This window comes from Choloepus didactylus, chromosome 19, assembly GCF_015220235.1.
Source record: "Choloepus didactylus isolate mChoDid1 chromosome 19, mChoDid1.pri, whole genome shotgun sequence".
Taxonomy (NCBI): Eukaryota; Metazoa; Chordata; class Mammalia; order Pilosa; family Megalonychidae; genus Choloepus; species Choloepus didactylus.
The window spans coordinates 47,382,733-47,405,899 of NC_051325.1; the positions used below are offsets into that span (position 1 = coordinate 47,382,733).

The window sequence follows — 23,167 nt, forward strand, 5'->3', positions numbered from 1 at the left end:
CAGAAGAGAAGGAGCAAGTTCTGAAAGCAGCAAGAGAAAAGCAATTCACCACATACAAAGGAAACAGCATAAGACTAAGTAGTGACTACTCAGCAGCCACCATGGAGGCAAGAAGGCAGTGGCATGATATATTTAAAATTCTGAGTGAGAAAAATTTCCAGCCAAGAATACTTTATCCAGCAAAGCTCTCCTTCAAATTTGAGGGAGAGCTTAAATTTTTCACAGACAAACAAATGCTGAGAGAATTTGCTAACAAGAGACCTGCCCTACTGGAGATACTAAAGGGAGCCCTACAGACAGAGAAACAAAGAAAGGACAGAGAGACTTGGAGAAAGGTTCAGTACTAAAGAGATCCGGTATGGGTACAATAAAGGATATTAATAGACAGAGGGGAAAAATATGACAAACATAAACCAAAGGATAAGATGGCTGATTCAAGAAATGCCTTCACGGTTATAACGTACAATGTAAATAGATTAAACTCCCCAATTAAAAGATATAGATTCGCAGAATGGATCAAAAAAAATGAACCATCAATATGTTGCATACAAGAGACTCATCTTAGACACAGGGACACAAAGAAACTGAAAGTGAACGGATGGAAAAAAATATTTCATGCAAGCTACAGCCAAAAGAAAGCAGGTGTAGCAATATTAATCTCAGATAAAATAGACTTCAAATGCAGGGATGTTTTGAGAGACAAAGAAGGCCACTACATACTAATAAAAGGGGCAATTCAGCAAGAAGAAATAACAATCGTAAATGTCTATGCACCCAATCAAGGTGCCACAAAATACATGAGAGAAACACTGGCAAAACTAAAGGAAGCAATTGATGTTTCCACAATAATTGTGGGAGACTTCAACACATCACTCTCTCCTATAGATAGATCAACCAGACAGAAGACCAATAAGGAAACTGAAAACCTAAACAATCTGATAAATGAATTAGATTTAACAGACATATACAGGACATTACATCCCAAATCACCAGGATACACATACTTTTCTAGTGCTCACGGAACTTTCTCCAGAATAGATCATATGCTGGGACATAAAACAAGCCTCAATAAATTTAAAAAGATTGAAATTATTCAAAGCACATTCTCTGACCACAATGGAATACAATTAGAAGTCAATAACCATCAGAGACTTAGAAAATTCACAAATACCTGGAGGTTAAACAACACACTCCTAAACAATCAGTGGGTTAAAGAAGAAATAGCAAGAGAAATTGCTAAAGATATAGAGACGAATGAAAATGAGAACACAACATACCAAAACCTATGGGATGCAGCAAAAGCAGTGCTGAGGGGGAAATTTATAGCACTAAACGCATATATTAAAAAGGAAGAAAGAGCCAAAATCAAAGAACTAATGGATCAACTGAAGAAGCTAGAAAATGAACAGCAAACCAATCCTAAACCAAGTACAAGAAAAGAAATAACAAGGATTAAAGCAGAAATAAATGACATAGAGAACAAAAAAACAATAGAAAGGATAAATATCACCAAAAGTTGGTTCTTTGAGAAGATCAACAAGATTGACAAGCCCCTAGACTGACAAAATCAAAAAGAGAGAGCCCATATAAACAAAATAATGAATGAAAAAGGTGACATAACTGCAGATCCTGAAGAAATTAAAAAATTATAAGAGGATATTATGAACAACTGTATGGCAACAAACTGGATAATGTAGAAGAAATGGACAATTTCCTGGAAACATATGAACAACCTAGACTGACCAGAGAAGAAACAGAAGACCTCAACCAACCCATCACAAGCAAAGAGATCCAATCAGTCATCAAAAATCTTCCCACAAATAAATGCCCAGGGCCAGATGGCTTCACAGGGGAATTCTACCAAACTTTCCAGAAAGAAACTACCAAACGAAAGAACTGACACCCAATCTTACTCAAACTCTTTCAAAACATTGAAGAAAATGGAACACTACCTAACTCATTTTATGAAGCTAACATCAATCTAATACCAAAACCAGGCAAAGATGCTACAAAAAAGGAAAACTACCAGCCAATCTCCCTAATGAATATAGATGCAAAAATCCTCAACAAAATACTTGCAAATCGAATCCAAAGACACATTAAAAAAATCATACACCATGACCAAGTGGGGTTCATTCCAGGCATGCAAGGATGGTTCAACATAAGAAAATCAATCAATGTATTACAACACATTAACAAGTCAAAAGGGAAAAATCAATTGATCATCTCAATAGATGCTGAAAAAGCATTTGACAAAATCCAACATCCGTTTTTGATAAAAACACTTCAAAAGGTAGGAATTGAAGGAAACTTCCTCAACATGATAAAGAGCATATATGAAAAACCCATAGCCAGCATAGTACTCAATGGTGAGAGACTGAAAGCCTTCCCTCTAAGATCAGGAACAAGACAAGGATGCCCACTGTCACCACTGTTATTCAACATTGTGCTGGAAGTGCTAGCCAGGGCAATCCGGCAAGACAAAGAAATAAAAGGCATCCAAATTGGAAAAGAAGAAGTAAAACTGTCATTGTTTGCAGATGATATGATCTTATATCTAGAAAACCCTGAGAAATCGACGATACAGCTACTAGAGCTAATAAACAAATTTAGCAAAGTAGCGGGATACAAGATTAATGCACATAAGTCAGTAATGTTTCTATATGCTAGAAATGAACAAACTGAAGAGACGCTCAAGAAAAAGATACCATTTGCAATAGCAACTAAAAAAATCAAGTACCTAGGAATAAACTTAACCAAAGATGTAAAAGACCTATACAAAGAAAACTACATAACTCTACTAAAAGAAATAGAAGGGGACCTTAAAAGATGGAAAAATATTCCATGTTCATGGATAGGAAGACTAAATGTCATTAAGATGTCAATTCTACCCAAACTCATCTACAGATTCAATGCAATCCCAATCAAAATTCCAACAACCTACTTTGCAGACTTGGAAAAGCTAGTTATCAAATTTATTTGGAAAGGGAAGATGCCTCGAATTGCTAAAGACACTCTAAAAAAGAAAAACGAAGTGGGAGGACTTACACTCCCTGACTTTGAAGCTTATTATAAAGCCACAGTTGCCAAAACAGCATGGTACTGGCACAAAGATAGACATATAGATCAATGGAATCGAATTGAGAATTCAGAGATAGACCCTCAGATCTATGGCCGACTGATCTTTGATAAGGCCCCCAAAGTCACTGAACTGAGTCATAATGGTCTTTTCAACAAATGGGGCTGGGAGAGTTGGATATCCATATCCAAAAGAATGAAAGAGGACCCCTACCTCACACCCTACACAAAAATTAACTCAAAATGGACTAAAGATCTCAATATAAAAGAAAGTACCATAAAACTCCTAGAAGATAATGTAGGAAAACATCTTCAAGACCTTGTATTAGGCGGCCACTTCCTAGACTTTACACCCAAAGCACAAGCAACAAAAGAGAAAATAGATAAATGGGAACTCCTCAAGCTTAGAAGTTTTTGCACCTCAAAGGAATTTCTCAAAAAGGTAAAGAGGCAGCCAACTCAATGGGAAAAAATTTTTGGAAACCATGTATCTGACAAAAGACTGATATCTTGCATATATAAAGAAATCCTACAACTCAATGACAATAGTACAGACAGCCCAATTATAAAATGGGCAAAAGATATGAAAAGACAGTTCTCTGAAGAGGAAATACAAATGGCCAAGAAACACATGAAAAAATGTTCAGCTTCACTAGCTATTAGAGAGATGCAAATTAAGACCACAATGAGATACCATCTAACACCGGTTAGAATGGCTGCCATTAAACAAACAGGAAACTACAAATGCTGGAGGGGATGTGGAGAAATTGGAACTCTTATTCATTGTTGGTGGGACTGTATAATGGTTCAGCCACTCTGGAAGTCAGTCTGGCAGTTCCTTAGAAAACTAGGTATAGAGCTACCATTCGATCCAGCGATTGCACTTCTCGGTATATACCCGGAAGATCGGAAAGCAGTGACACGAACAGATATCCGCACGCCAATGTTCATAGCAGCATTATTCACAATTGCCAAGAGATGGAAACAACCCAAATGTCCTTCAACAGATGAGTGGATAAATAAAATGTGGTATATACACACGATGGAATACTACGCGGCAGTAAGAAGGAACAATCTCATGAAACATATGACAACATGGATGAACCTTGAAGACATAATGCTGAGCGAAATAAGCCAGGCACAAAAAGAGAAATATTATATGCTTCCACTAATGTGAACTTTGAAAAATGTAAAACAAATGGTTTATAATGTAGAATGTAGGGGAACTAGCAGTAGAGAACAATTAAGGAAGGGGGAACAATAATCCAAGGAGAACACATAAGCTATTTAATGTTCTGGGGATGCCCAGGAATGACTATGGTCTGTTAATTTCTGATGGATATAGTAGGAACAAGTTCACAGAAATGTTGCTATATTATGTAACTTTCTTGGGGTAAAGTAGGAACATGTTGGAAGTTAAGCAGTTATCTTAGGTTAGTTGTCTTTTTCTTACTCCCTTGTTATGGTCTCTTTGAAATGTTCTTTTATTGTATGTTTGTTTTCTTTTTAACTTTTTTTTTCATACAGTTGATTTAAAAAAGAAGGGAAAGTTAAAAAAAAAAAAAGAAAAACAAGGAAAAAAACATGTAGTGCCCCCTTGAGGAGCCTGTGGAGAATGCAGGGGTATTGGCCTACCCCACCTCCATGGTTGCTAACATGACCACAGACATAGGGGACTGGTGGTTTGATGGGTTGAGCCCTCTACCATAAGTTTTACCCTTGGGAAGACGGTTGCTGCAAAGGAGAGGCTAGGCCTCCCTATGGTTGTGCCTAAGAGCCTCCTCCCGAATGCCTCTTTGTTGCTCAGATGTGGCCCTCTCTCTCTGGCTAAGCCAACTTGAAAGGTGAAATCACTGCCCTCCCCCCTACATGGGATCAGACACCCAGGGGAGTGAATCTCCCTGGCAATGTGGAATATGACTCCCGGGGAGGAATGTAGACCCGGCATCGTGAGACGGAGAACATCTTCTTGACCAAAAATGGGATGTGAAAGGAAATGAAATAAGCTTCAGTGGCAGAGAGATTCCAAAAGGAGCCGAGAGGTCACTCTGGTGGGCACTCTTACGCACACTTTAAACAACCCTTTTTAGGTTCTAAAGAATTGGGGTAGCTGGTGGTGGATACCTGAAACTATCAAACTACAACCCAGAACCCATGAATCTCGAAGACAGTTGTATAAAAATGTAGCTTATGAGGGGTGACAATGGGATTGGGAAAGCCATAAGGACCACACTCCACTTTGTCTAGTTTATGGATGGATGAGTAGAAAAATAGGGGAAGGAAACAAACAGACAAAGGTACCCAGCGTTCTTTTTTACTTCAATTGCTCTTTTTCACTCTAATTATTATTCTTGTTATTTTTGTGTGTGTGCTAATGAAGGTGTCAGGGATTGATTTAGGTGATGAATGTACAACTATGTAATGGTACTGTAAACAATCAAAAGTACGATTTGTTTTGTATGACTGCGTGGTATGTGAATATATCTCAATAAAATGAAGATAAAAAAATTTAAAAAAAATAATAAATAAATAAAAACGATGAGTTGCATTTCCACATTAGTCAGTCCTTTTTATTCAACAAAAAACTACCAAAAAAAATCCCAAATTAAAATCATAAGTGGTAAAAGGCTATAATTTTCTTGACATGTTAGAAATTGGCAAGAAGAATGGTTGCTAAGGTGCTGGGGTGGGAAAGAAGAAAAATCCAGTAAACGAAAGCCACTTTGAATCCAGAATCACCTTCTCTACAGCATGTCAAAATTCCAAATGAAGAACTCAATAATGTGAAACATAATACACCTGAGATGAGTGCCTCCTCATGGTGATTTCTATACATAGCCCAGTGGTTCACAAAGTGGGATCCACTGACCAGCATCAGCAGCATCTGGGAACTTCTTACAAATGCAAATTCTCTGGCCCCACACATGATTTATTCATCAGAAACTCTGGAGGTGAGGCCCAGGAATTTAAGTTTTAGCAAGTCTCCAGGTGATTGTGATGCACACTTTGGTGTTAACAGAACCATCCGGGAAACTTCATTATAGGATTAACACCCAGGACCTATCCTATACTAACAGGCCTGGGCCTCTGTGTGCTTTCTTAGCTCTCCAGGTGATCCTGATAAACACCAAACCACTATCCTAACATCTGAGATGACCCAGCTAGAGGCAAATGTGGTAACTTGATCAGGAGTCACAGAGAATTTAGATAGAAACCAAGTAGCAACCAATGAAAATCAATGAGAGGATGCTCTGAGATTGCCATTTGAAGAGTAATTAATAGTTGCACTTCAAAACTTGCAGGGAGCACCTTTTGCAAAGGTTAAAACCAAGATTCAAAATAAAGGAACAGTAACTGAAAATTGGAAGAATCCAATAATTTTAATACACAGATTACTGACCAAAAATCACCTTGATCAACATTGTCACTCTCTCCACATCCAGTGGAATTTCTAACGGAAGTTAAGAGCCTGAGATAATCTACTGCAGATTACTAAACAATAGATAGCAATAGATAGGTTTTTTCTGTTTGCTTTATCATTTGTTTGTTTGTTTATTCTGGGGCACCTTTGCATAGAAAATGAATTAAGCTGTTCCCTCCTTTTAGCTATCAAATGGTGCCTCAACACACTGAAAACAGATAAAGATACAAAACACTCATGCTTAATAGATGCCAGTACCTCACTTGGACTTTGACACAGGATCTCATTTGATCTTCACAACATGATGAGAGGAACTGTGATGGTTTATTTTATGTGGCAACTTGGCTGCACTGTTGTGTCCAGTTGATTGGTAAAACACTAGTCTAGATGTTACTGTGAAGATATTTTGTAGATGTAACTAGCATTGACAAACAGTTGACTTTAAGTAAAGGAGAGTACCCTGGATAATGTGGGTGGGCCTCAGCCAATCATTGAAAGCCTAAGAGCAAAAACTGAAGTTTTCAAGAGAAGAAATTTTGCCTTAAGACTACAACTTGCCAGCCTCCCCTACAGATTTCAGGTGCAAGGCTGCAGTATCAACCCTGGCCTGAATTTCCAGCTGCCAACTGCCCTACAGATTTCAGACTTGTCAGCCTCCACAGTCCTGTGAGCTAAGTCCTTAAAATAAATCTCCTTATATGTATAGCCTATTGTCTCTGTTTCTCCGGAGAACCCGAATATAGGGACCATCATCATTCTTAATAAAACAAATCTCAGAAGTTCAAAGTGTTTAAAATTACATGAGGAGAAGCAGCTGGCCAAACTGCTCTGAGTCTGCATCCTGAGTTTTACTTTCTCCTTAAAGTAAATTAGCTTTCATCACCACCACAGTAATACCCAAGGTGACTGTTTCCCCCTTAGATCTCTGACACATACCCTCCCAGGACGAAAACACTTTACCTTGGTTCCCCTCACCATAGGTGGGACAAGACAGAACTTTCAAGGGACTTTACTTAATAATAATCTGAAGGATTAACAAATGGGAAATAAACATGCAACATTTAAGACAAGTAGCACTGATAAATGGATAAGAACAGAGTTCTAGAGCCAGACTACCTGGCTGGGCATAAATTCTGGCTCTGTCATTTACTAGCTGTGTGACAAGTTACTTAACCACCTTGTGCCTTAATATGTGTAAAATGATAATAAAAGTACCCATTCTGCTCTCTCAAAAAAAAAAAAAAAAAAAAAAGGAACTGCAAGAGGAAGCAAGCTGCCTGTAGCAGATGCCGTCTGTGCTACTTTGTCTGCTCAGCACTCACCTCTATGTGTCAAAGTCCACGTGCTTGCTGTGAACACCTGGGTTTCTCTGCCTGAGGGCTTGATTTCTGGCGGTGGAAGAACATTCAGCCACCCAGGCCAGCTGGAAATGCCAGAGAGTTATGCAGGAGGGATAAGGAAGCTTCCTTACCCCTCCTGAGGAACAAGGTCATTCTCTTCCCTGCGTCTGAAGGGTGTTCTACGCTATCTCCCAGAGTTCCCCAGGGCAATTAAGCACCAGTTGCCCACAGGTGTATCAGCTCAATAAAGCATCCTTTACTGGCTTCCTTGCCTTCCCTGTCCTATATCCCCTTTGTCCCACGGGTGTTTTCTGGAATCACCTCCCAAACAAACGACTTGAACTTGACTCTTGTCTCAGGGCTTGCTTCCAGAGGAACCCAGACTAAGACAAGCACCAAGAGCACCACTCGCCATCTCACCTGATATTTCAGAGGTGGAGTCTGAAGGGCTCGTAGAGGTTAAGCAACCAGAGCCCCAACCTGCCCGGGGTTAGCCAAGGCCCGAGTGCTCAAGAAAGGTCCCAGGGGAAGGGACTTGAGCCTCCCTTCTTGACCATGGAGTGAAACTCTCCCAGCCCCAGGCTGAACCACAACCTTCCAGCACTTTCTGCTCCGTCTCCAGTTCCCACCGCCCACATCACCATTCCCCAGGGACCCTCCAGGAGTTCAGACAGCTGGAATGGGAACTGAAGCCACTCCCAGAATTGGCCTGTCCTAAAAGATGGAGAACCGAGAATTCTCAGGCAGTAATGGGTCCATAAAAATGATTGATGTGGCAAATCGGAAAACTGGCATGATGAAATTTGTCATTATTAAATAAAAATAATAGGTAGCACCAACTTAGGACCTACTATGTGATGGCCACTGATTTAAATGCTTACATAGAATAACTTCTTAAAATTCTTACACTACTGACAGAGGTAGATAATATTCCTTTCCCCATTTTACAGACAAAGAATCCAAGGCACAGAGAAGTTAAAGTAATCTGCCCAGCGTCACACAGCTAGCAGGTAACGGAGCTGGATAGACAGACCCCAAGCAATCTAGTTGCAGATACGTTCTTAACCCTCCTCACTGCAGGGGATGGTGCCCCCTTCAGGCCTGGAGGTCCAGTTTTCATTTTCCAGTGGATGAGCGGAAGCCTTTCATGATCTGGCCAGGACAAGGCAATGGAGAGGAGGCAATCTGGGGACAAAACAAGTGGTCCAAAGATCTTGATGACCTTTTTTTTTATTTTTAAGAAATTATCTTTATTGAGGTATAATTTGGATACAATAAAATTTTTCCCATTTTAAGTATATGGTTCGATAACAACAGTTTAGTAAATACCACATAATATTGAACATATCCCTTGCTCCAAAAAATTCTTCCATGTCTTTTTGCCGTCAATCAATCCTGTCCCCAGTCACCTGCCTCTGGCAACCACTAATCTGTTTTCTATCTCTTTAGCTTTGCCTTTTGAAATGTCATATAAATGGACTCATGCAGCATTAGCATTTGGCTCTGGCTTCTTCTTCAGTATAATACATTTGAGATTCATCCACATTATTTCATGTATCAGTAGTTTGGTTTTTGTTTTTTTATTGCATACTACTATTCCATTTTGTGAATAACCCACAATTTGTTTATCCATTCACCTGCTGATGGGCATTTGGGCTGTTTCCAGTTTGGGGCAATTAGGAATAGAGCTGACAGGAGTAGTCATATACAAGTTTTTGCTGGAATGTGCTAAGCTTTTAATCTATTTTTAATTACCAATTAATACATGAACACATTCTTTCTCTTATCAAATCCATACAGAAATAGGGTAAAAAGCAAGATTCCCTTGTACTTAGCAGTGTTTCTCAAGCTTTAATGTGCATACAAATCACCTGGGAATCTTGCTAACATGCCCATTCTGATTCAGTGGGTCTAGGGATTCTGCTTTTCCAACAAGAAGGTGCTTTTCAAGGTGGGGGAGGGAGTGTTCACAGACCGCATGTTGAGTAGGAAGGCATGAGACTAGTGACTAGCATTTCTCTAAGTGTCATCACCTGATCATCTTTGTCACAGTCACCCAGGGGGTGTTAAGCATGCAGATTGCAAGTCCTGACCCACATGCAGTGACTTTAAGTCTGAGGGATGGAGCCCACAACTCTGTGCTTTTAAACAATGCTCGTCTAAGTCTGAGGTCCACTGCCTTGGGACTTCAGGTCTGCAGGGCCTGACTGGGACTGTCTTGTCTGTGGTTATGTCCCCTGAGCCTAGCACAGAGCCTGGTCCATGCAAGATACTTAAGAAGTATTTGTTTCCCAACACTGTCCTATGCGGCAAGTTCTGCACCCTGGGGACCACCCCTGGATATTCTCTGGTCTGTGGCAATTCTGCTCAGCTTTTCCTGCCCTATGACCTTAAAAGCTGCATCAATGCAGCTTTTATTGGGAGAATAAGGGCTGTAGTGAAAAGCATGAGCTCCCCCAAGGCATTCAGGAACATACTTCAGCTTAAATTTGTCCGAATAACAGTATGTGGAAATCATGGTGGATAAAATGTCTGCAAGCTACGGCTCAGTGCCCGGTGGAAGAACAAAAACCTACACACATCAGCCTTAGGGGAAGATCCGGGAGGGAAACCCAGCATTGTCTGTCATGGGATTCTGATAGGCCTGGAGACCACAGTTGTAACTGGAATATGTTATGGGGTCTGTGAGCATTTGTCTACAGCAACTTCAGATAGTCCCCATAGCCTCATATTCGCCACTTGACACAAGGCCAGCTAGCATTTTCCTTGTCAGCACTTCTACCTACTATTGCCCCAGGACCCCAAGCAATGATCCTGAACCTACATGCCAATCCAAGAAGTGCTGGATTTCCATTCTGCTCCCTTGGCTGCTTCGGTTCTAAAGACAAATACTGTTTGTTACAATGGGCTCATCCAGGAGCTTCCAGAGCCCAGGTTGGTCACAAGCAGCAGGCGAGGACTGAGTGAGATGAACAACATGGTCCCAAGGGCAGCAGGCAAGCCGAGACAAATGCAGGATGTCAGTTCTGAGGGCCACACCTGGAGAGGGCCACAAATGAGTCTGAGCACATCAGAGGCCACAGCCAGCAGGCAGGCCACCTTGAAACCAGGCCCCAGGAAAGATGTTTGTGGAAACTGTGGGCATTTAGTCTGCGTGCTGCCCTCAAACATCTGAAAGATCCATTTGTGGGAAACGGATGGGGTTATTTCCACAGCCCCAGGGGCAGAACTAGGATCAGTGAGTAGACAATTCAAGGTTTTTACTTTCTATAAAAATAATTTACTCAGTGAGAGATGTCCAACAACGGACTCAGCTGCATAGTCAGATAGTGAAGTCTCCATCGGGGAGATGTTCAAGTAAGGACCAGAAAATTTGGGGGAGTATAAAGCACTTGAAATTAGAAGATATGATTCAGAGGCCTTCAAAGACCTTTCATTAGGGTATGGATGAGGCGGTCAACGGAATTTATCTACCACTGCAATCACAGTTATGGCCACCTGGTGGCAACAGAGCTGCATCTTCAGTGCCTAGGAACAATCTGGAGCTAACTGAAAACCTAACAGGAAAACAACAAAAAGATGAACATAAACAAGTAATCAATTCAGACAAATTGACATTATGGAATCAAGGAGTATTTTAGTTCCCAGCAAGACCTGTTAAGTTGTAATTTTTTGAGAGATTTATTATCTTTTATATTTTAAACTTTCCACTGATGCACAACATACACACAGCCAAGTGCACAAACCATAAGTGTACAGCTCAGTGAATTTTCACAAACAGAACACACCTGTGTAACCAGAACCCAGATCACAGAATATCATCAGTACCCCAGAAGTCCCCTCAAGCCCCTCTCTACCTACTCCCCCAGTAAGGTTAACCACTATCCTAACTTCTAACACCACAGGTAAGTTTTGCTTGTTTTTGAATTTTACATATGTGAAATCATGAAGTGCAGATGCTTTTGTATCTTGCTTCTTTCTCTACATCATTCGTGTGATTCCTTGATTTCGCTGTGTAGAGGTATAGTGCATTCTCATCGTTATATAGCAGTGCATGGTGTAAATACACCACAATTTATTTGTCCATTCTGTTGATGGGTATTTGGTTGGTTTCCAATTTGGGGGTCATTAAACAGAACGCTATCACTTTCTAGTATACATATTTTGGAGGGCATATGTACCCAATTCTATTGGGGTGTAACAGAATTGCTGGGTCCTAGCTGTACGTGGCCAGTTTTAGTAAACACACCAGAGTGACTGAACCAATTTACACTCCAACTAAGAACACATGAGAGTTCTGGTGGCTCCACAGCCTCACCAACACTTGGCATTTTCCGTTCAGATACGTTTGGGTGGAGGAAATATGATCTGGAGTGGAACACCCCTGCATCCAAGAGGAGGAGGGGAGACACAGCTTTGGGAAGACCCCTCAGCATTCAGAGGGGCTGTGTGTCCAGGCAGTAGGAGTAAGGGTACCAACCAGGTGGTGGAAGATTTCATCGCATCAGTACATCTTGGTGAACCCATCAGGACATTAATATCTGTTGAATGGAGATTCACATTACAGGCTTTCAACAATCACCAGAATGGTGCGGCTCTCCTTTCCTAAGTGCTGGAGATACAGCAGTGAAGAGACACAATATCCCTGCTTTAACGACATTTACACTGTGTGGGGGTGGGGGGAGCTGACAATAAATAAATACATGCCAGATGATGAAAAGTTCTACAAAGAAAAATAAAACAGGGGAAGTGCACAGGAGGTACACTTTTAAAATGGGGTGGCATCTCTGATAAGGTGACCCTGGGCAGCCTGAAGGAAGTAAGGGTACAAACCATAGGAAAAGAATATTCCAGACACAGGGAGCTGTTCAGCGCAAAAGCCCTGAGGTAGGTGTGTGTTTGGCGTGTCGAAGGCCCAGTACAAAGCAGGTGGGAGAAGGAGTGGTAAGGGATATGGTGAGAGAGTTGGCAGGGACCGTGATCATGCAGAGCCTGCCCCCACAGATGTTTAGAACCAACCACAAACCCAGCTCAGTACACACATGTATGCTCATATAATGGGCTGCATTATTTAGGGTTTGCTGTGGTGGTGGTGGTTGCTTACAAAACTGGGATAATACATATATTAACAACATTATCATAGACATCTTTTCAAATCAGTAACACAGATCAAGGGCAGCAAACTTTTTTTTCTGAGCTTTTCTGCAGGCCACACAGTCTCTGTGGCAACGACTCAAAACCACTGTTGTAATATGAGAGCAGCCATAGACAATATGTAATGAATGGGTGTGGCTGTGTTCCAATAAAACTTTATTAACAAAACTGGTGGCAGGCCAGATTTGGTTTGGTGCTGCAGTGTGGCAGACTCCTGACCTAGCTCTTCACTGCTATATCCCCAGTGCCTGTCATACAGTAGATGCTCAATGAATATTTGTTAAATCAATGAATCTAACTTATTTCAAATACTTGCAGAATATTCCATTGCTGGAATAAGCATCCTTGGACCTACTGCTTTACAAATTGGTTGTCTTGTTTCTCAGATTTTTAGGAGTGAGGATGCTAGGTCAAAGGCTTGTGAGCTTTTTCTGTTCTATTTTTCAATTGATCGCCTTCTCCTTGAAACCCTTTCCTCTCCTGGTTTCTGTGACACCATTCTCTCCTCATTCTTCCCCTTCTTTAGCCACTCCTTCCTAGTATCCTTTCCTGAACTTAACTGAATTTCAGAGTCCCTGCAGCGGGCACAGTAATCCCTCCCCCTCCCAAAGAGGTCCACCTCCTAATCCCTGGAACCTGTAAATGTTCCCTTACATGGTACATGGGACTTTGCAGGTGTGGTTAAGTAAGTTAAAGACCTTGAGATGGGGATGTTATCCTGGATTATCTGGGTGAGGCCAGTAGAATCAAAAGGAACCTTATAAGAGGGAGGCAAGGAAGGTCAGGGTGAGAGAAGATGTGACAACAGAAGCAGGGGCTGGAGTCAGAGCATTTGAATCTGGGAAGGACCCAATTAAAGTTGATGACTTTGAAGACAAAGGAAGGGCACATGGGCCAAGGATGCTGGTGGCCTCTAGAAGCTGGAAAAGGCAAGGTAGTAGATTCTGCCTAGAGCCTCTGAAGGCACGCGGCCCTGCCGACACCTGGAGTTTAGACTTCTGACCTCTAGAACTATAAGATAAGAAATTTGGTGCTGTAAGCCACTGAGTTAGTGGAAATTTGTTATAATAGCAATAGGAAATTAATATATTTCCCCAGGGGGTGGTCCTGGGTCATCTTCTGCTTTCCAGCAAAACTTACTCCTTTGAGGTTTGCATCCAGTTCTCCAGCACCTCTACTTATAAACTCATAAATTTAAATCTCTGGTCTACTACATGCATTCTTCTCACCTGACACTAATTGATTTTATTTGCTCACAGGTTCTCAGTGCAGGCACTTTACCAAGCATGTCCTTACATACTGTGAACCCAAACTCATAAATTCAGAAAGAAAAAAAACTGTACACTCACAGTTAATTACGTTCTAATCATTGCATTTCCCTCAGCACATCACTCAGATAATACCAGATATTTAGGGAGTCCTATACATCCCCGTTTTTACTGAGTGGTGAAACCTCATTATCTTTTAGCTTCTGGTTGAAAACTCCAATTAATGTCTGAACATTTCGAACACAAGGGAATGTGTTCTCAGTACCACACAGTCCCTCACTGTCAGAGGCACTAGCTCAGTGGTTCTCAACAGGGGCAAGCCCTTCTCTCAGGGACATCTGTCAATTTCTGGAGACATCTGGTTGTCACAACTGAGGGGGAAGGAGCTGCTACTGGCATCTGGTGGGTAGAGGCAAACGGTGCTGCTAAACATCTTACAATACACAAGACACCCCACCCCCAACAAAGAATGATCCAGCCCCAAATGTCAGTGCTGCCAAGTTCAAGAAACGCAGCTCTAGATGAGCCCTGTACAGATGTTTTTTAAAAAAGAGTTTGAATTAGCTCAGTAACATTTAATCCAATATGCCAACCGGAGTGTACTTTTAGTTTGGTCACTTCAGAGGCTCTTTTCAATTTCCTTCAAATTCTGTCACTCTATTTCTGGATTCTGTTTCTGGAGCAGTCCCTACTACCCTACACAAGCACACTTGAGTTGCCATGCTCTCCCCAAATCCATTTATGATGACAGCTGCTGGAACCCTAAGTTTTTTGGACATAAGATAGCAAAATCTATCGGAATCTGTTTTACACCCACTTCAAATCATACCTGGGAAGTGCTTTTGGTTTTCTAACATATATAAGAATATACACTAGGTTGAAAACCACAGGAATTGTGCTCTCTAGGATGTACTTTACAATCTGAAGTTAATTTGAAGTTAAAACTCTTCTGGATCAGATTGAGGTGATGTGCCCTCTCCTGCTGACCGAGTCCTGCAGTTACCTCCACAATTTTAGAAAGAGCAGTGAGGGGTGATCTTTTATTTGCCACATTTTAGGTGTCTAAAGAAATGATATCCCATACCACACAACCATCATTTCTCCTTTGAGTTTTTCTTCCGAACTACTAGAATGCCGATGACCCAACACCCCCTTCAACGATGACATTTGAGACAGCTTCCTTTTCTGTAGCTGGTGCTATTGGGTTTTTTTGTTAAGAGTAGCTGCTGGGCTGCGGGAAAGAGGTCAGAGAGCTGTGTCAGCTGCATCTTTCTCTTGAGCAAATGAACTGTAAGGAGAGAGGAGGTGACACTCTGCTCCCCATATGCAGCCTTTAATAAATACTGCAACATTGCCTTCCCAAAAGAATATTCATCCCATAACACTATACAAGTGCCATTTTCCGATACCTCTTGCTAATAATGATTAACAAATTTCAAAAATATTGACAATTTGATGAGTGAAAAATGTTATCATTTGGTTGAATTCTCATCTCCCTTAACTACAATATTCCACAAGTATGTAAATTTTAAAAAGAGCCAAACTAAATTTTTTATTTAACTTTAAGCACAGGGCAGTATGGCTTCTATCCACTAGATGCCAGTATGAATCCCCTTACTCCCAGTTCTAGCAACCATAAATATCTCTAGGACTTGCCAAATGTCCTCCGGGGGGCAAAATCTTCCCCTTCTCAGAAGCTGAAGGATAATAAGGTTGCATCACTCAAGAGCAGGTAATCTACAGAAATACCTAAATAGCTGCGATTATATAGGTGATAAGCTTTTCTCTATTTAAGCTTCGGTGACACCATACTTTCCTGTTTCGTTTTGTTTTGTTTTCCCCTATCTCTCTAGCCACTTCTTCCCAGTCTCCTTTCCTGGACTCAACTAAATTTCAAAGTATCTAAAATTGTGGTCCTTGGTCTTCTGCTCTCCATTTAAACATTTTCCTTTGGGGTTTTCACCCAGTTTTCCATCTCTAAGTGGCATCTCTACTGATAAACTCACAAATATATATTTCTGCCGCATACCTAAGGTGCCCTCCAAACCAATGGGGTGAAGTATGGTTATTGAGACAACGGACTCTACAGAAGAGAAAAAGAGCTGATCCCTCTGGGAGAGCTGACAGGTCTTGCTCAACCTTGTTGAGCACCTACTGTGTGCCAGGGGCCTTGGCCGTGCTCCCTTTGTGAGCACCTACTGTGAACAGGGGATTCCCACGTACACCCCAGTCTACAGGTGACTCGAGCTGCTAGTGCCCCAAGAAAGAACCCATGGAGGGAGAGGGGGGCGTGCAGGGCAGCGGTGAAGGCTGTGAGACCTGGAGGAGCTGAAGCCGTCAGGCGTGTCCGCTTGCAACGCGATCCAGCCGGATCATCTGGACCTCTCTGCATAATCCTCGGATTCAGTGAAAGGGGAATTCAATTATCCAACAGCATTCGCCAACCAAACCAAAAGTGAACCAATCAGCGGAGGATATTCGCAGCCTCGTTTTAAGGGGCCAATCAAAGACCACGATGACCTATTATGACAACCTCGAGAACCAATGACAATTGAAGATTCTCCCAGCCTGCTTCCAAGCCCCGGCCCCTACAGATCACTCTGGGGACCAGTTTTTTAAAAGATACAAATTAGAAGACAAGTCCGCGGCTGGACGACGAGACAAGACGTTTACAAAACGGTTAAGGAAGGCTGGTGTAATTTCCGTGAGCGGCCGAAACAGCACTTTACCAAAACCTCGCGGACGTTGGACTCGCAAGTCACACCCGAGCAGAGCCCTCCGACGCGAGAGGGTACGTGCCTGCGCGCTGACGTCACACGCGCCGGGCCCCGCCTCCGCCGGCCGCCCTTATAGTGTAGCCCTGGCGCGCGCGCGCGCCATTGTGTGGCTGGACTCGGCCCGCCGTTGCGGTGTGAGGCGCGTGTTCGGGCTCTCGCCGACCCCGCACCTGCAACCGCGGGCCATTGCCTTGCGGCCCGTCGTTTGGTAGCCAGCCCTCGGGCCCCCTGCCCGCCACGGACATGCCGCGCGTCTACATAGGACGCCTTAGCTACAACGTCCGGGAAAAGGACATCCAGCGTTTTTTCAGTGGCTACGGCCGCCTACTCGAAGTAGACCTCAAAAATGGGTGAGTCGACGCTAAGCACCTGCGTCCTCCCCCAGCGCCCCGGCCTGGCGACGGCAGGGGCTGTCAAAGAAGAGACGGCCAAGGCCGCGGCGCCGCGTGGCAAGGCCTCTAAAATGGCGGCGGCGCGGGGCTGCGAGAACGCGCGGGGGACGGCGGCCGCGCGCGGGCTTGCGCGGCCCCGGCTTAACGACGCCCCCACTGTCCCCTAGGTACGGCTTCGTGGAGTTCGAGGACTCCCGCGACGCCGATGATGCCGTTTACGAACTGAATGGCAAGGAGCTCTGCGGCGAGCGCGTGATCGTGGAGCACGCTCGGGGCCCGCGCCGCGATCGCGACGGCTACAGCTACGGAAGCCGCAGTGAGTCCAAGCCCTCCGCGCTCCGCGCCCTTGGGGACCCTGGGGGACGGGCGCAGGCACTACGGTGGGGGGGTGGGGCCTCCCAGCCCGGGCAGGCGCGGCGGCCGGGGACGCTTGGCCAGGGTATATACCCAGGCCCCGCTGCCTTCACGCCTGCCGGGGCAGCTGCGGGACGCCGGAACGCGGGGTTTGGGTTGTGGGTTTTGCTTAGTCAGGGTTTGGGGGTTTTATTGCTAAGTTGCGCGGGTAAGGGGGTTGCGGGGGAGGGGTTCTGGGCACCTGTCAGCACTGTCATGGGTTCTGCCCACTTGGGAAGCGAAGGGTGGTAGTATTTGTTGTATCCCCCGTGCTTACCTGGCAGTGCCTTAGGTTGAAATGTGAGGGTCTTAGAGTAGATGTTGGGGGGTTTGGCTGGGGTAGAGGTGGTGGTTGGGAAAGGGAGGAGTTTAAAGAACAGGTATTAGAGTTAACTAAAATTGGCGGGTCAGAAAAACTATTTTGCTGTTTTGAAGTAATGTGGTATTATACCACAAACTTTAAATAAGCCTTATGCTGTATTGAACTGGTTGGGGCATGTTATTGGGAGGAGGTGGGAGGGGTTTTGGATATATTAAATGTTTGATGTTGAAATTGTTGCATGTTGAATTCAAACTTTTTAACAAGTCCTTGATGTTTCAATTTGAAAGTGACCAATGGGGCTGAGGCTGTGTCCACTGAGGCTAAGATGACTGCCTTTCCTGATTGGCCTTGGCTTTTCCATACATTGTGTGACCCTTGCCCTATGACCCTTTGGCTGACCTTACCGGAAGCCATGACGACAGCAGCCTTTTGCCATTAGACGCAGGGTGATGGTGAGGATTCCAAGGGTTAGACAAAACTGGTTAATCTGAACTAGGTGACTGTTACCTTGCGTGTTTTGTGGCCAAACCACCACCAAAAACCTCACACTGTGATGTAAGTACTTAGTGTAACTAGTAAACATTTTTGTAAAATGTAGAAATGCATGTAATCAGTTAAGTTTTATATTTTACAATGTTCTGTAAAATAAAACTTAGCGAGGTAAACTGAATAAAGGAGCAGTCACTCTCTAACAGATTGTAGGAGAAGTTTAGTTGGCTTTAGTCTAATTTGACTTGCCCTTAATTTAATTTATGGCAAATCACAAATGTTTCAAAGGTTTAGCAATATAATAGCAAAGTCCTACTCCAGTAAATAAAAGTTGATATGTTTGTACTAACTTTCAAAAACATTATGCATCGCTATCATTACAAAGCATCTAATTGTTCCCTTAATGTGATAAAGGTGGTGGAGGTGGATACAGCAGTCGGAGAACTTCTGGCAGAGACAAATATGGACCACCTGTTCGTACAGAATACAGACTTATTGTAGAAAATCTTTCTAGTCGTTGCAGTTGGCAGGATTTAAAGGTATGTGCTGTAATTTGGGATTAAAATATTTCCAAGAATCAAACATGGTGTGTAGGTCTTTTTCTTTAGATCTCAGGGTCAGACTCATCTTATGTTGCCATTTTAGGATTTCATGAGACAAGCAGGTGAAGTGACCTATGCGGATGCTCACAAAGAACGCACAAACGAGGGCGTGATTGAGTTTCGCTCTTACTCTGACATGAAGCGTGCTTTGGATAAACTGGATGGTACAGAAATAAATGGCAGAAATATTAGGCTCATTGAAGATAAACCACGAACGAGCCATAGGCGGTCTTATTCTGGAAGCAGATCAAGGTAACTTGCTCAAGGACATGAAGATGGGAGGAAACAATATATATCAAAAAGAAAGAAAAAGGAGTACTTGAGTAATTTCAATTACTGCTTAACTGAACCTTAGTCAATTTTTAGTTTCTCTTTGGTTGTGTGTCATTGGGTTCTTTCCCAGATGTTTTTATTGTGGATTTACTGATTTTGCAGTGAATAAATACTTTTTTTTGATGGCCCTAACATTGACATTGAGTTTTGTGGAGCTGAAGATTTCATTGTTTCTTGTTACAGGTCACGGTCTAGAAGAAGGTCACGAAGTAGGAGTCGCAGGAGCAGCCGCAGTAGATCTAGAAGTATCTCAAAAAGTCGCTCCCGGTAAACAATCTATTATTGGTTGTGTTGTTCTGAATGTTACTTGCTTGTTTATGGAGTACATATGTATACTGCCGAGGTAATGAAAAAATCTTTTTTCTTAACCAGATCCAGGTCACGGAGCAAAGGTCGATCACGTTCCCGATCAAAGGGCAGGAAATCCAGGTCAAAGAGCAAATCTAAGCCCAAGTCTGATCGAGGCTCTCGATCCCGTTCTCGAAGCAGATCTAAAGATGGGTATGAGAAATCTCGAAGCAGGTCTCGGTCTCGATCGCGTTCCCCCAAGGAAAATGGAAAAGGTGATATAAAGTCAAAATCCAGATCAAGGAGCCAGTCTCGTTCCAAATCACCCCTGCCTGTCCCACCCTCAAAGGCTCATTCTGTGTCCCCTCCACCAAAAAGAGCTACAAGATCCCGTTCTAGGTCTCGCTCAAAATCAAGGTCACGGTCCAGATCGAGTTCCAGAGATTAATCCAGAACTGTACGTTCTTTGCACACTATTACAGAACACTTTTCCTACTTGGCTTAGGCAGTTACTCTTTCATGTTTGTACTTGGCCTCTCCTTGCAAGAGGAATCACCTGAAAACAGGGGCTCACAGAAATTGGATTTATGGCCAAATTTGTTGGAAAAGATGAGGTTCTAAAGAAATGGTGGCATGAAGTCAAAGACCCTCTCCCTTCTTTGTAGAATTAAGATAATTTTGATTTTATAGCTTTTGAGCTAAAATAACTTTTGTAAAGATTAAGCTCATTTAGATTTTTTTTAAGTATTTCAGCAGGATCTGTTGTAAGGGTTTTTTGTTTTATTTGTTTGCTTATTTTTAAATTAACCGTTTCAAGCTTTGAAAACTTAAGGCTTTAGAGGGAGAACCTAATTTTCAATTACGTTGGCTTTTTATAAAGCTTGAGTTATGTAAGATTTAAATAAAAGTTTGCTACCAAGATGATTGCCTTATTGAATAGGTCAATGATCATCCTTTAAGTATTGACATATGCTATTTGTGGAAAAGATATAAATTCTACTTAAGTGTAAAACAAGGCAAGCCTCAGACCAGCAATAAATTATTCAATTTGGAGAACGTTGTCCTGTTGATCAAGTTTGCGAAGTCTATCTGCCCCTCTAATGTTAGGTTAAAATTAAAAAGTACTTTGTAGCCAGTCTAGTCCACATTTCACCTAAATTAATAGGTTTTAAATGAAACTTTTTAAAAATTTAAATTTGAATGCTTCAAGAAATAGCTCCTAATACTTTGGATCTAGTTTAGCTAATACCACTTTCTGGAAGGTGATCAGCGTAATTTGTGTCTTGTTAGAATATGGTTCAGTTGTCTTGAATCCAAAAGTAGCCTTTCTTTGATCAGAAATTTAGCATATTGTTCAAAGTGGAAAAGCAAAGACTGCATTTTCTGATGGAAATCAAACTCATTTAATAGGCACGTAAAAGATCACTTGGTAAAGTCAGTTGCCGATTAAGGTAAAATCCCACCCAACAATCAGTCCATTATAGATAGTGGGGTGAGGTGATAATTGGTTAGATCATCCTTGTAAATTTTATACAATGTATAGATAGATTGGGGGAAAAAATTAAGTGGGTAAACCCTAAACTCTTTGTACTTTTCTTATGACTGAAGTGTAATATACGAAATTATGCAAATTTGTAGGTGTTACTGGATTAGTACTTAGTCTATAAATCCATAAGCCTAATTAGTTGAAATTACAGTTTGAGAAATAATCAACTTATACCCCTTTGCTCAAATACCTTTAGTGGTTTTTAAAATTAACTTCATTTAAAAGTGCTCATTAAACTTAGTCTGAAGTCAAGGTATATATTACTTGGTTTAGCTTTACTATCTTCCTAGGAGCTGTCACCATGGAAGGTACTAAGGTTGGGTTGTGGTAGGGCATGAAGCCACACTGCTCATTGTGCCACAGGTGTGTCTGGAAAGCATGATATTCTAGGGGTAGTGGTGGGGGTTCAAATGATCCAGAAGGCATCCCCAGTAAAGTGAGGCTGAGAAGAAGAATTCAGTCAAAATAAAGATCTACATGTCAAACTAGAAGAGCTGAGTGGGAGTACTTGATAATGAGTTTGAAAGCCTCTGAACTGGCTTACTTCAGAAATAAAAATTAGATGAATAAACTATTATTGTTTTAAAGAAATTCCTGGGTTTCCTGTTAGAAAATCTTTAAAGCTTCCATGAGCTTATTTTCTTTACTTTGATATTTTTTGTTTTTATAGATATTTACTATATAAGAAATACCTTTTTTCCCATATAAACTTCAGAATTTGAGAGAAGAAAATGGTGTTGACAATTGTAGTTCATTATTTTTTGTCTTTTCTAAAGAACATAAGTGATGATTCTTAGTTTATATAATATAAAGAGGCATGCTTCCATTGCCTTTCAAAATTTAGTGTTTTAAGGACTAATGATCTTAAAAATTGGCTTTGACCAAAGTTCTCTTGTTTTCAGGGAAAGAACATAAAAGCTTTTAAAACCACAGCCTTTTAAAAAGAAGGAGGGGAATAATACAAAGTGAAATTTTGGCTTTCTTAAAGTATCCAACATCCTTCAACTGGGCTCTCGTATTATGTTACATCACTTGGTGACATGCAGGTTTGTCCACGTCATATAGCTGCCCCAGTAGTGGGTTATTGTATAAGTAAATGTCTGCACCCGTAAAAATTTTCTAGTAGGAGCAAAGACCAGTTTATTTGAAAATTCACATCCTATAACACACCTGTGAACCCAAGTCATGGGTATGCCAAACCACTGTATTTATAACATTGGCCCACTTGAGAACAGAGTTGACTGATAAAAATGTTTAGTACCTTACTAACTTGTGTTGAATCCAAGAGTTTTAGAATATGCCACACATTCATCTTTAGCAAGATAGATGGAGTATTAAGCTGATACAGGGCAGAAAGAAATGAGTAACATCTTGGCTCCCCTTTCACTTGACAGTTTTATTGACATGCCACAGTGCCTTTACGGCCAGTTTGAGTCCTACCTGCTCCTGCAACTTTTACTTTCCTCCTCCTGTGTTGTTACCACCTTTCATCTTGGTATTTTTCCCACCTTGTTAACCTGTTTTATGCTTTGCCTCAATAAAATGCTTACCGAGGGAAGGGCTTGTTTTGAATTTCTTGTGTATACCCACTGGCATTAGTATATAGCTAAGCATCCTTGGCAAATGGTTTTTTGAATTAGACTTGCCATTGGCAAGCCATTTCTGTCGTGCATATAATAAAAGAATCCTCAAAAACATGAGGAATTTGGGATCAACATAGTAGGTGGTTTCTTTATACAAGTCATTAACCCCTGTGCTTCAGTG

The 23,167-nt window shown here is 41.9% G+C and overlaps 1 protein-coding gene and 1 pseudogene across 1 annotated transcript; both read left to right on the forward strand.

Moving 5' to 3' along the window:
• LOC119515296 overlaps window positions 1-17,250 on the forward strand; it is a 147,552-nt pseudogene extending 130,302 nt beyond the window's left edge.
• SRSF6 (serine and arginine rich splicing factor 6) lies at window positions 17,121-22,961 on the forward strand. The gene is made up of 6 exons (XM_037811824.1): window positions 17,121-17,388; window positions 17,598-17,746; window positions 19,049-19,173; window positions 19,280-19,488; window positions 19,753-19,836; window positions 19,942-22,961. Exons 1-6 carry the CDS (start codon window positions 17,282-17,284, stop codon window positions 20,303-20,305), a joined length of 1,038 nt encoding a protein of 345 aa, XP_037667752.1. The 5' UTR covers window positions 17,121-17,281; the 3' UTR covers window positions 20,306-22,961.
• The last annotated feature ends 206 nt before the right edge of the window (window positions 22,962-23,167 follow it).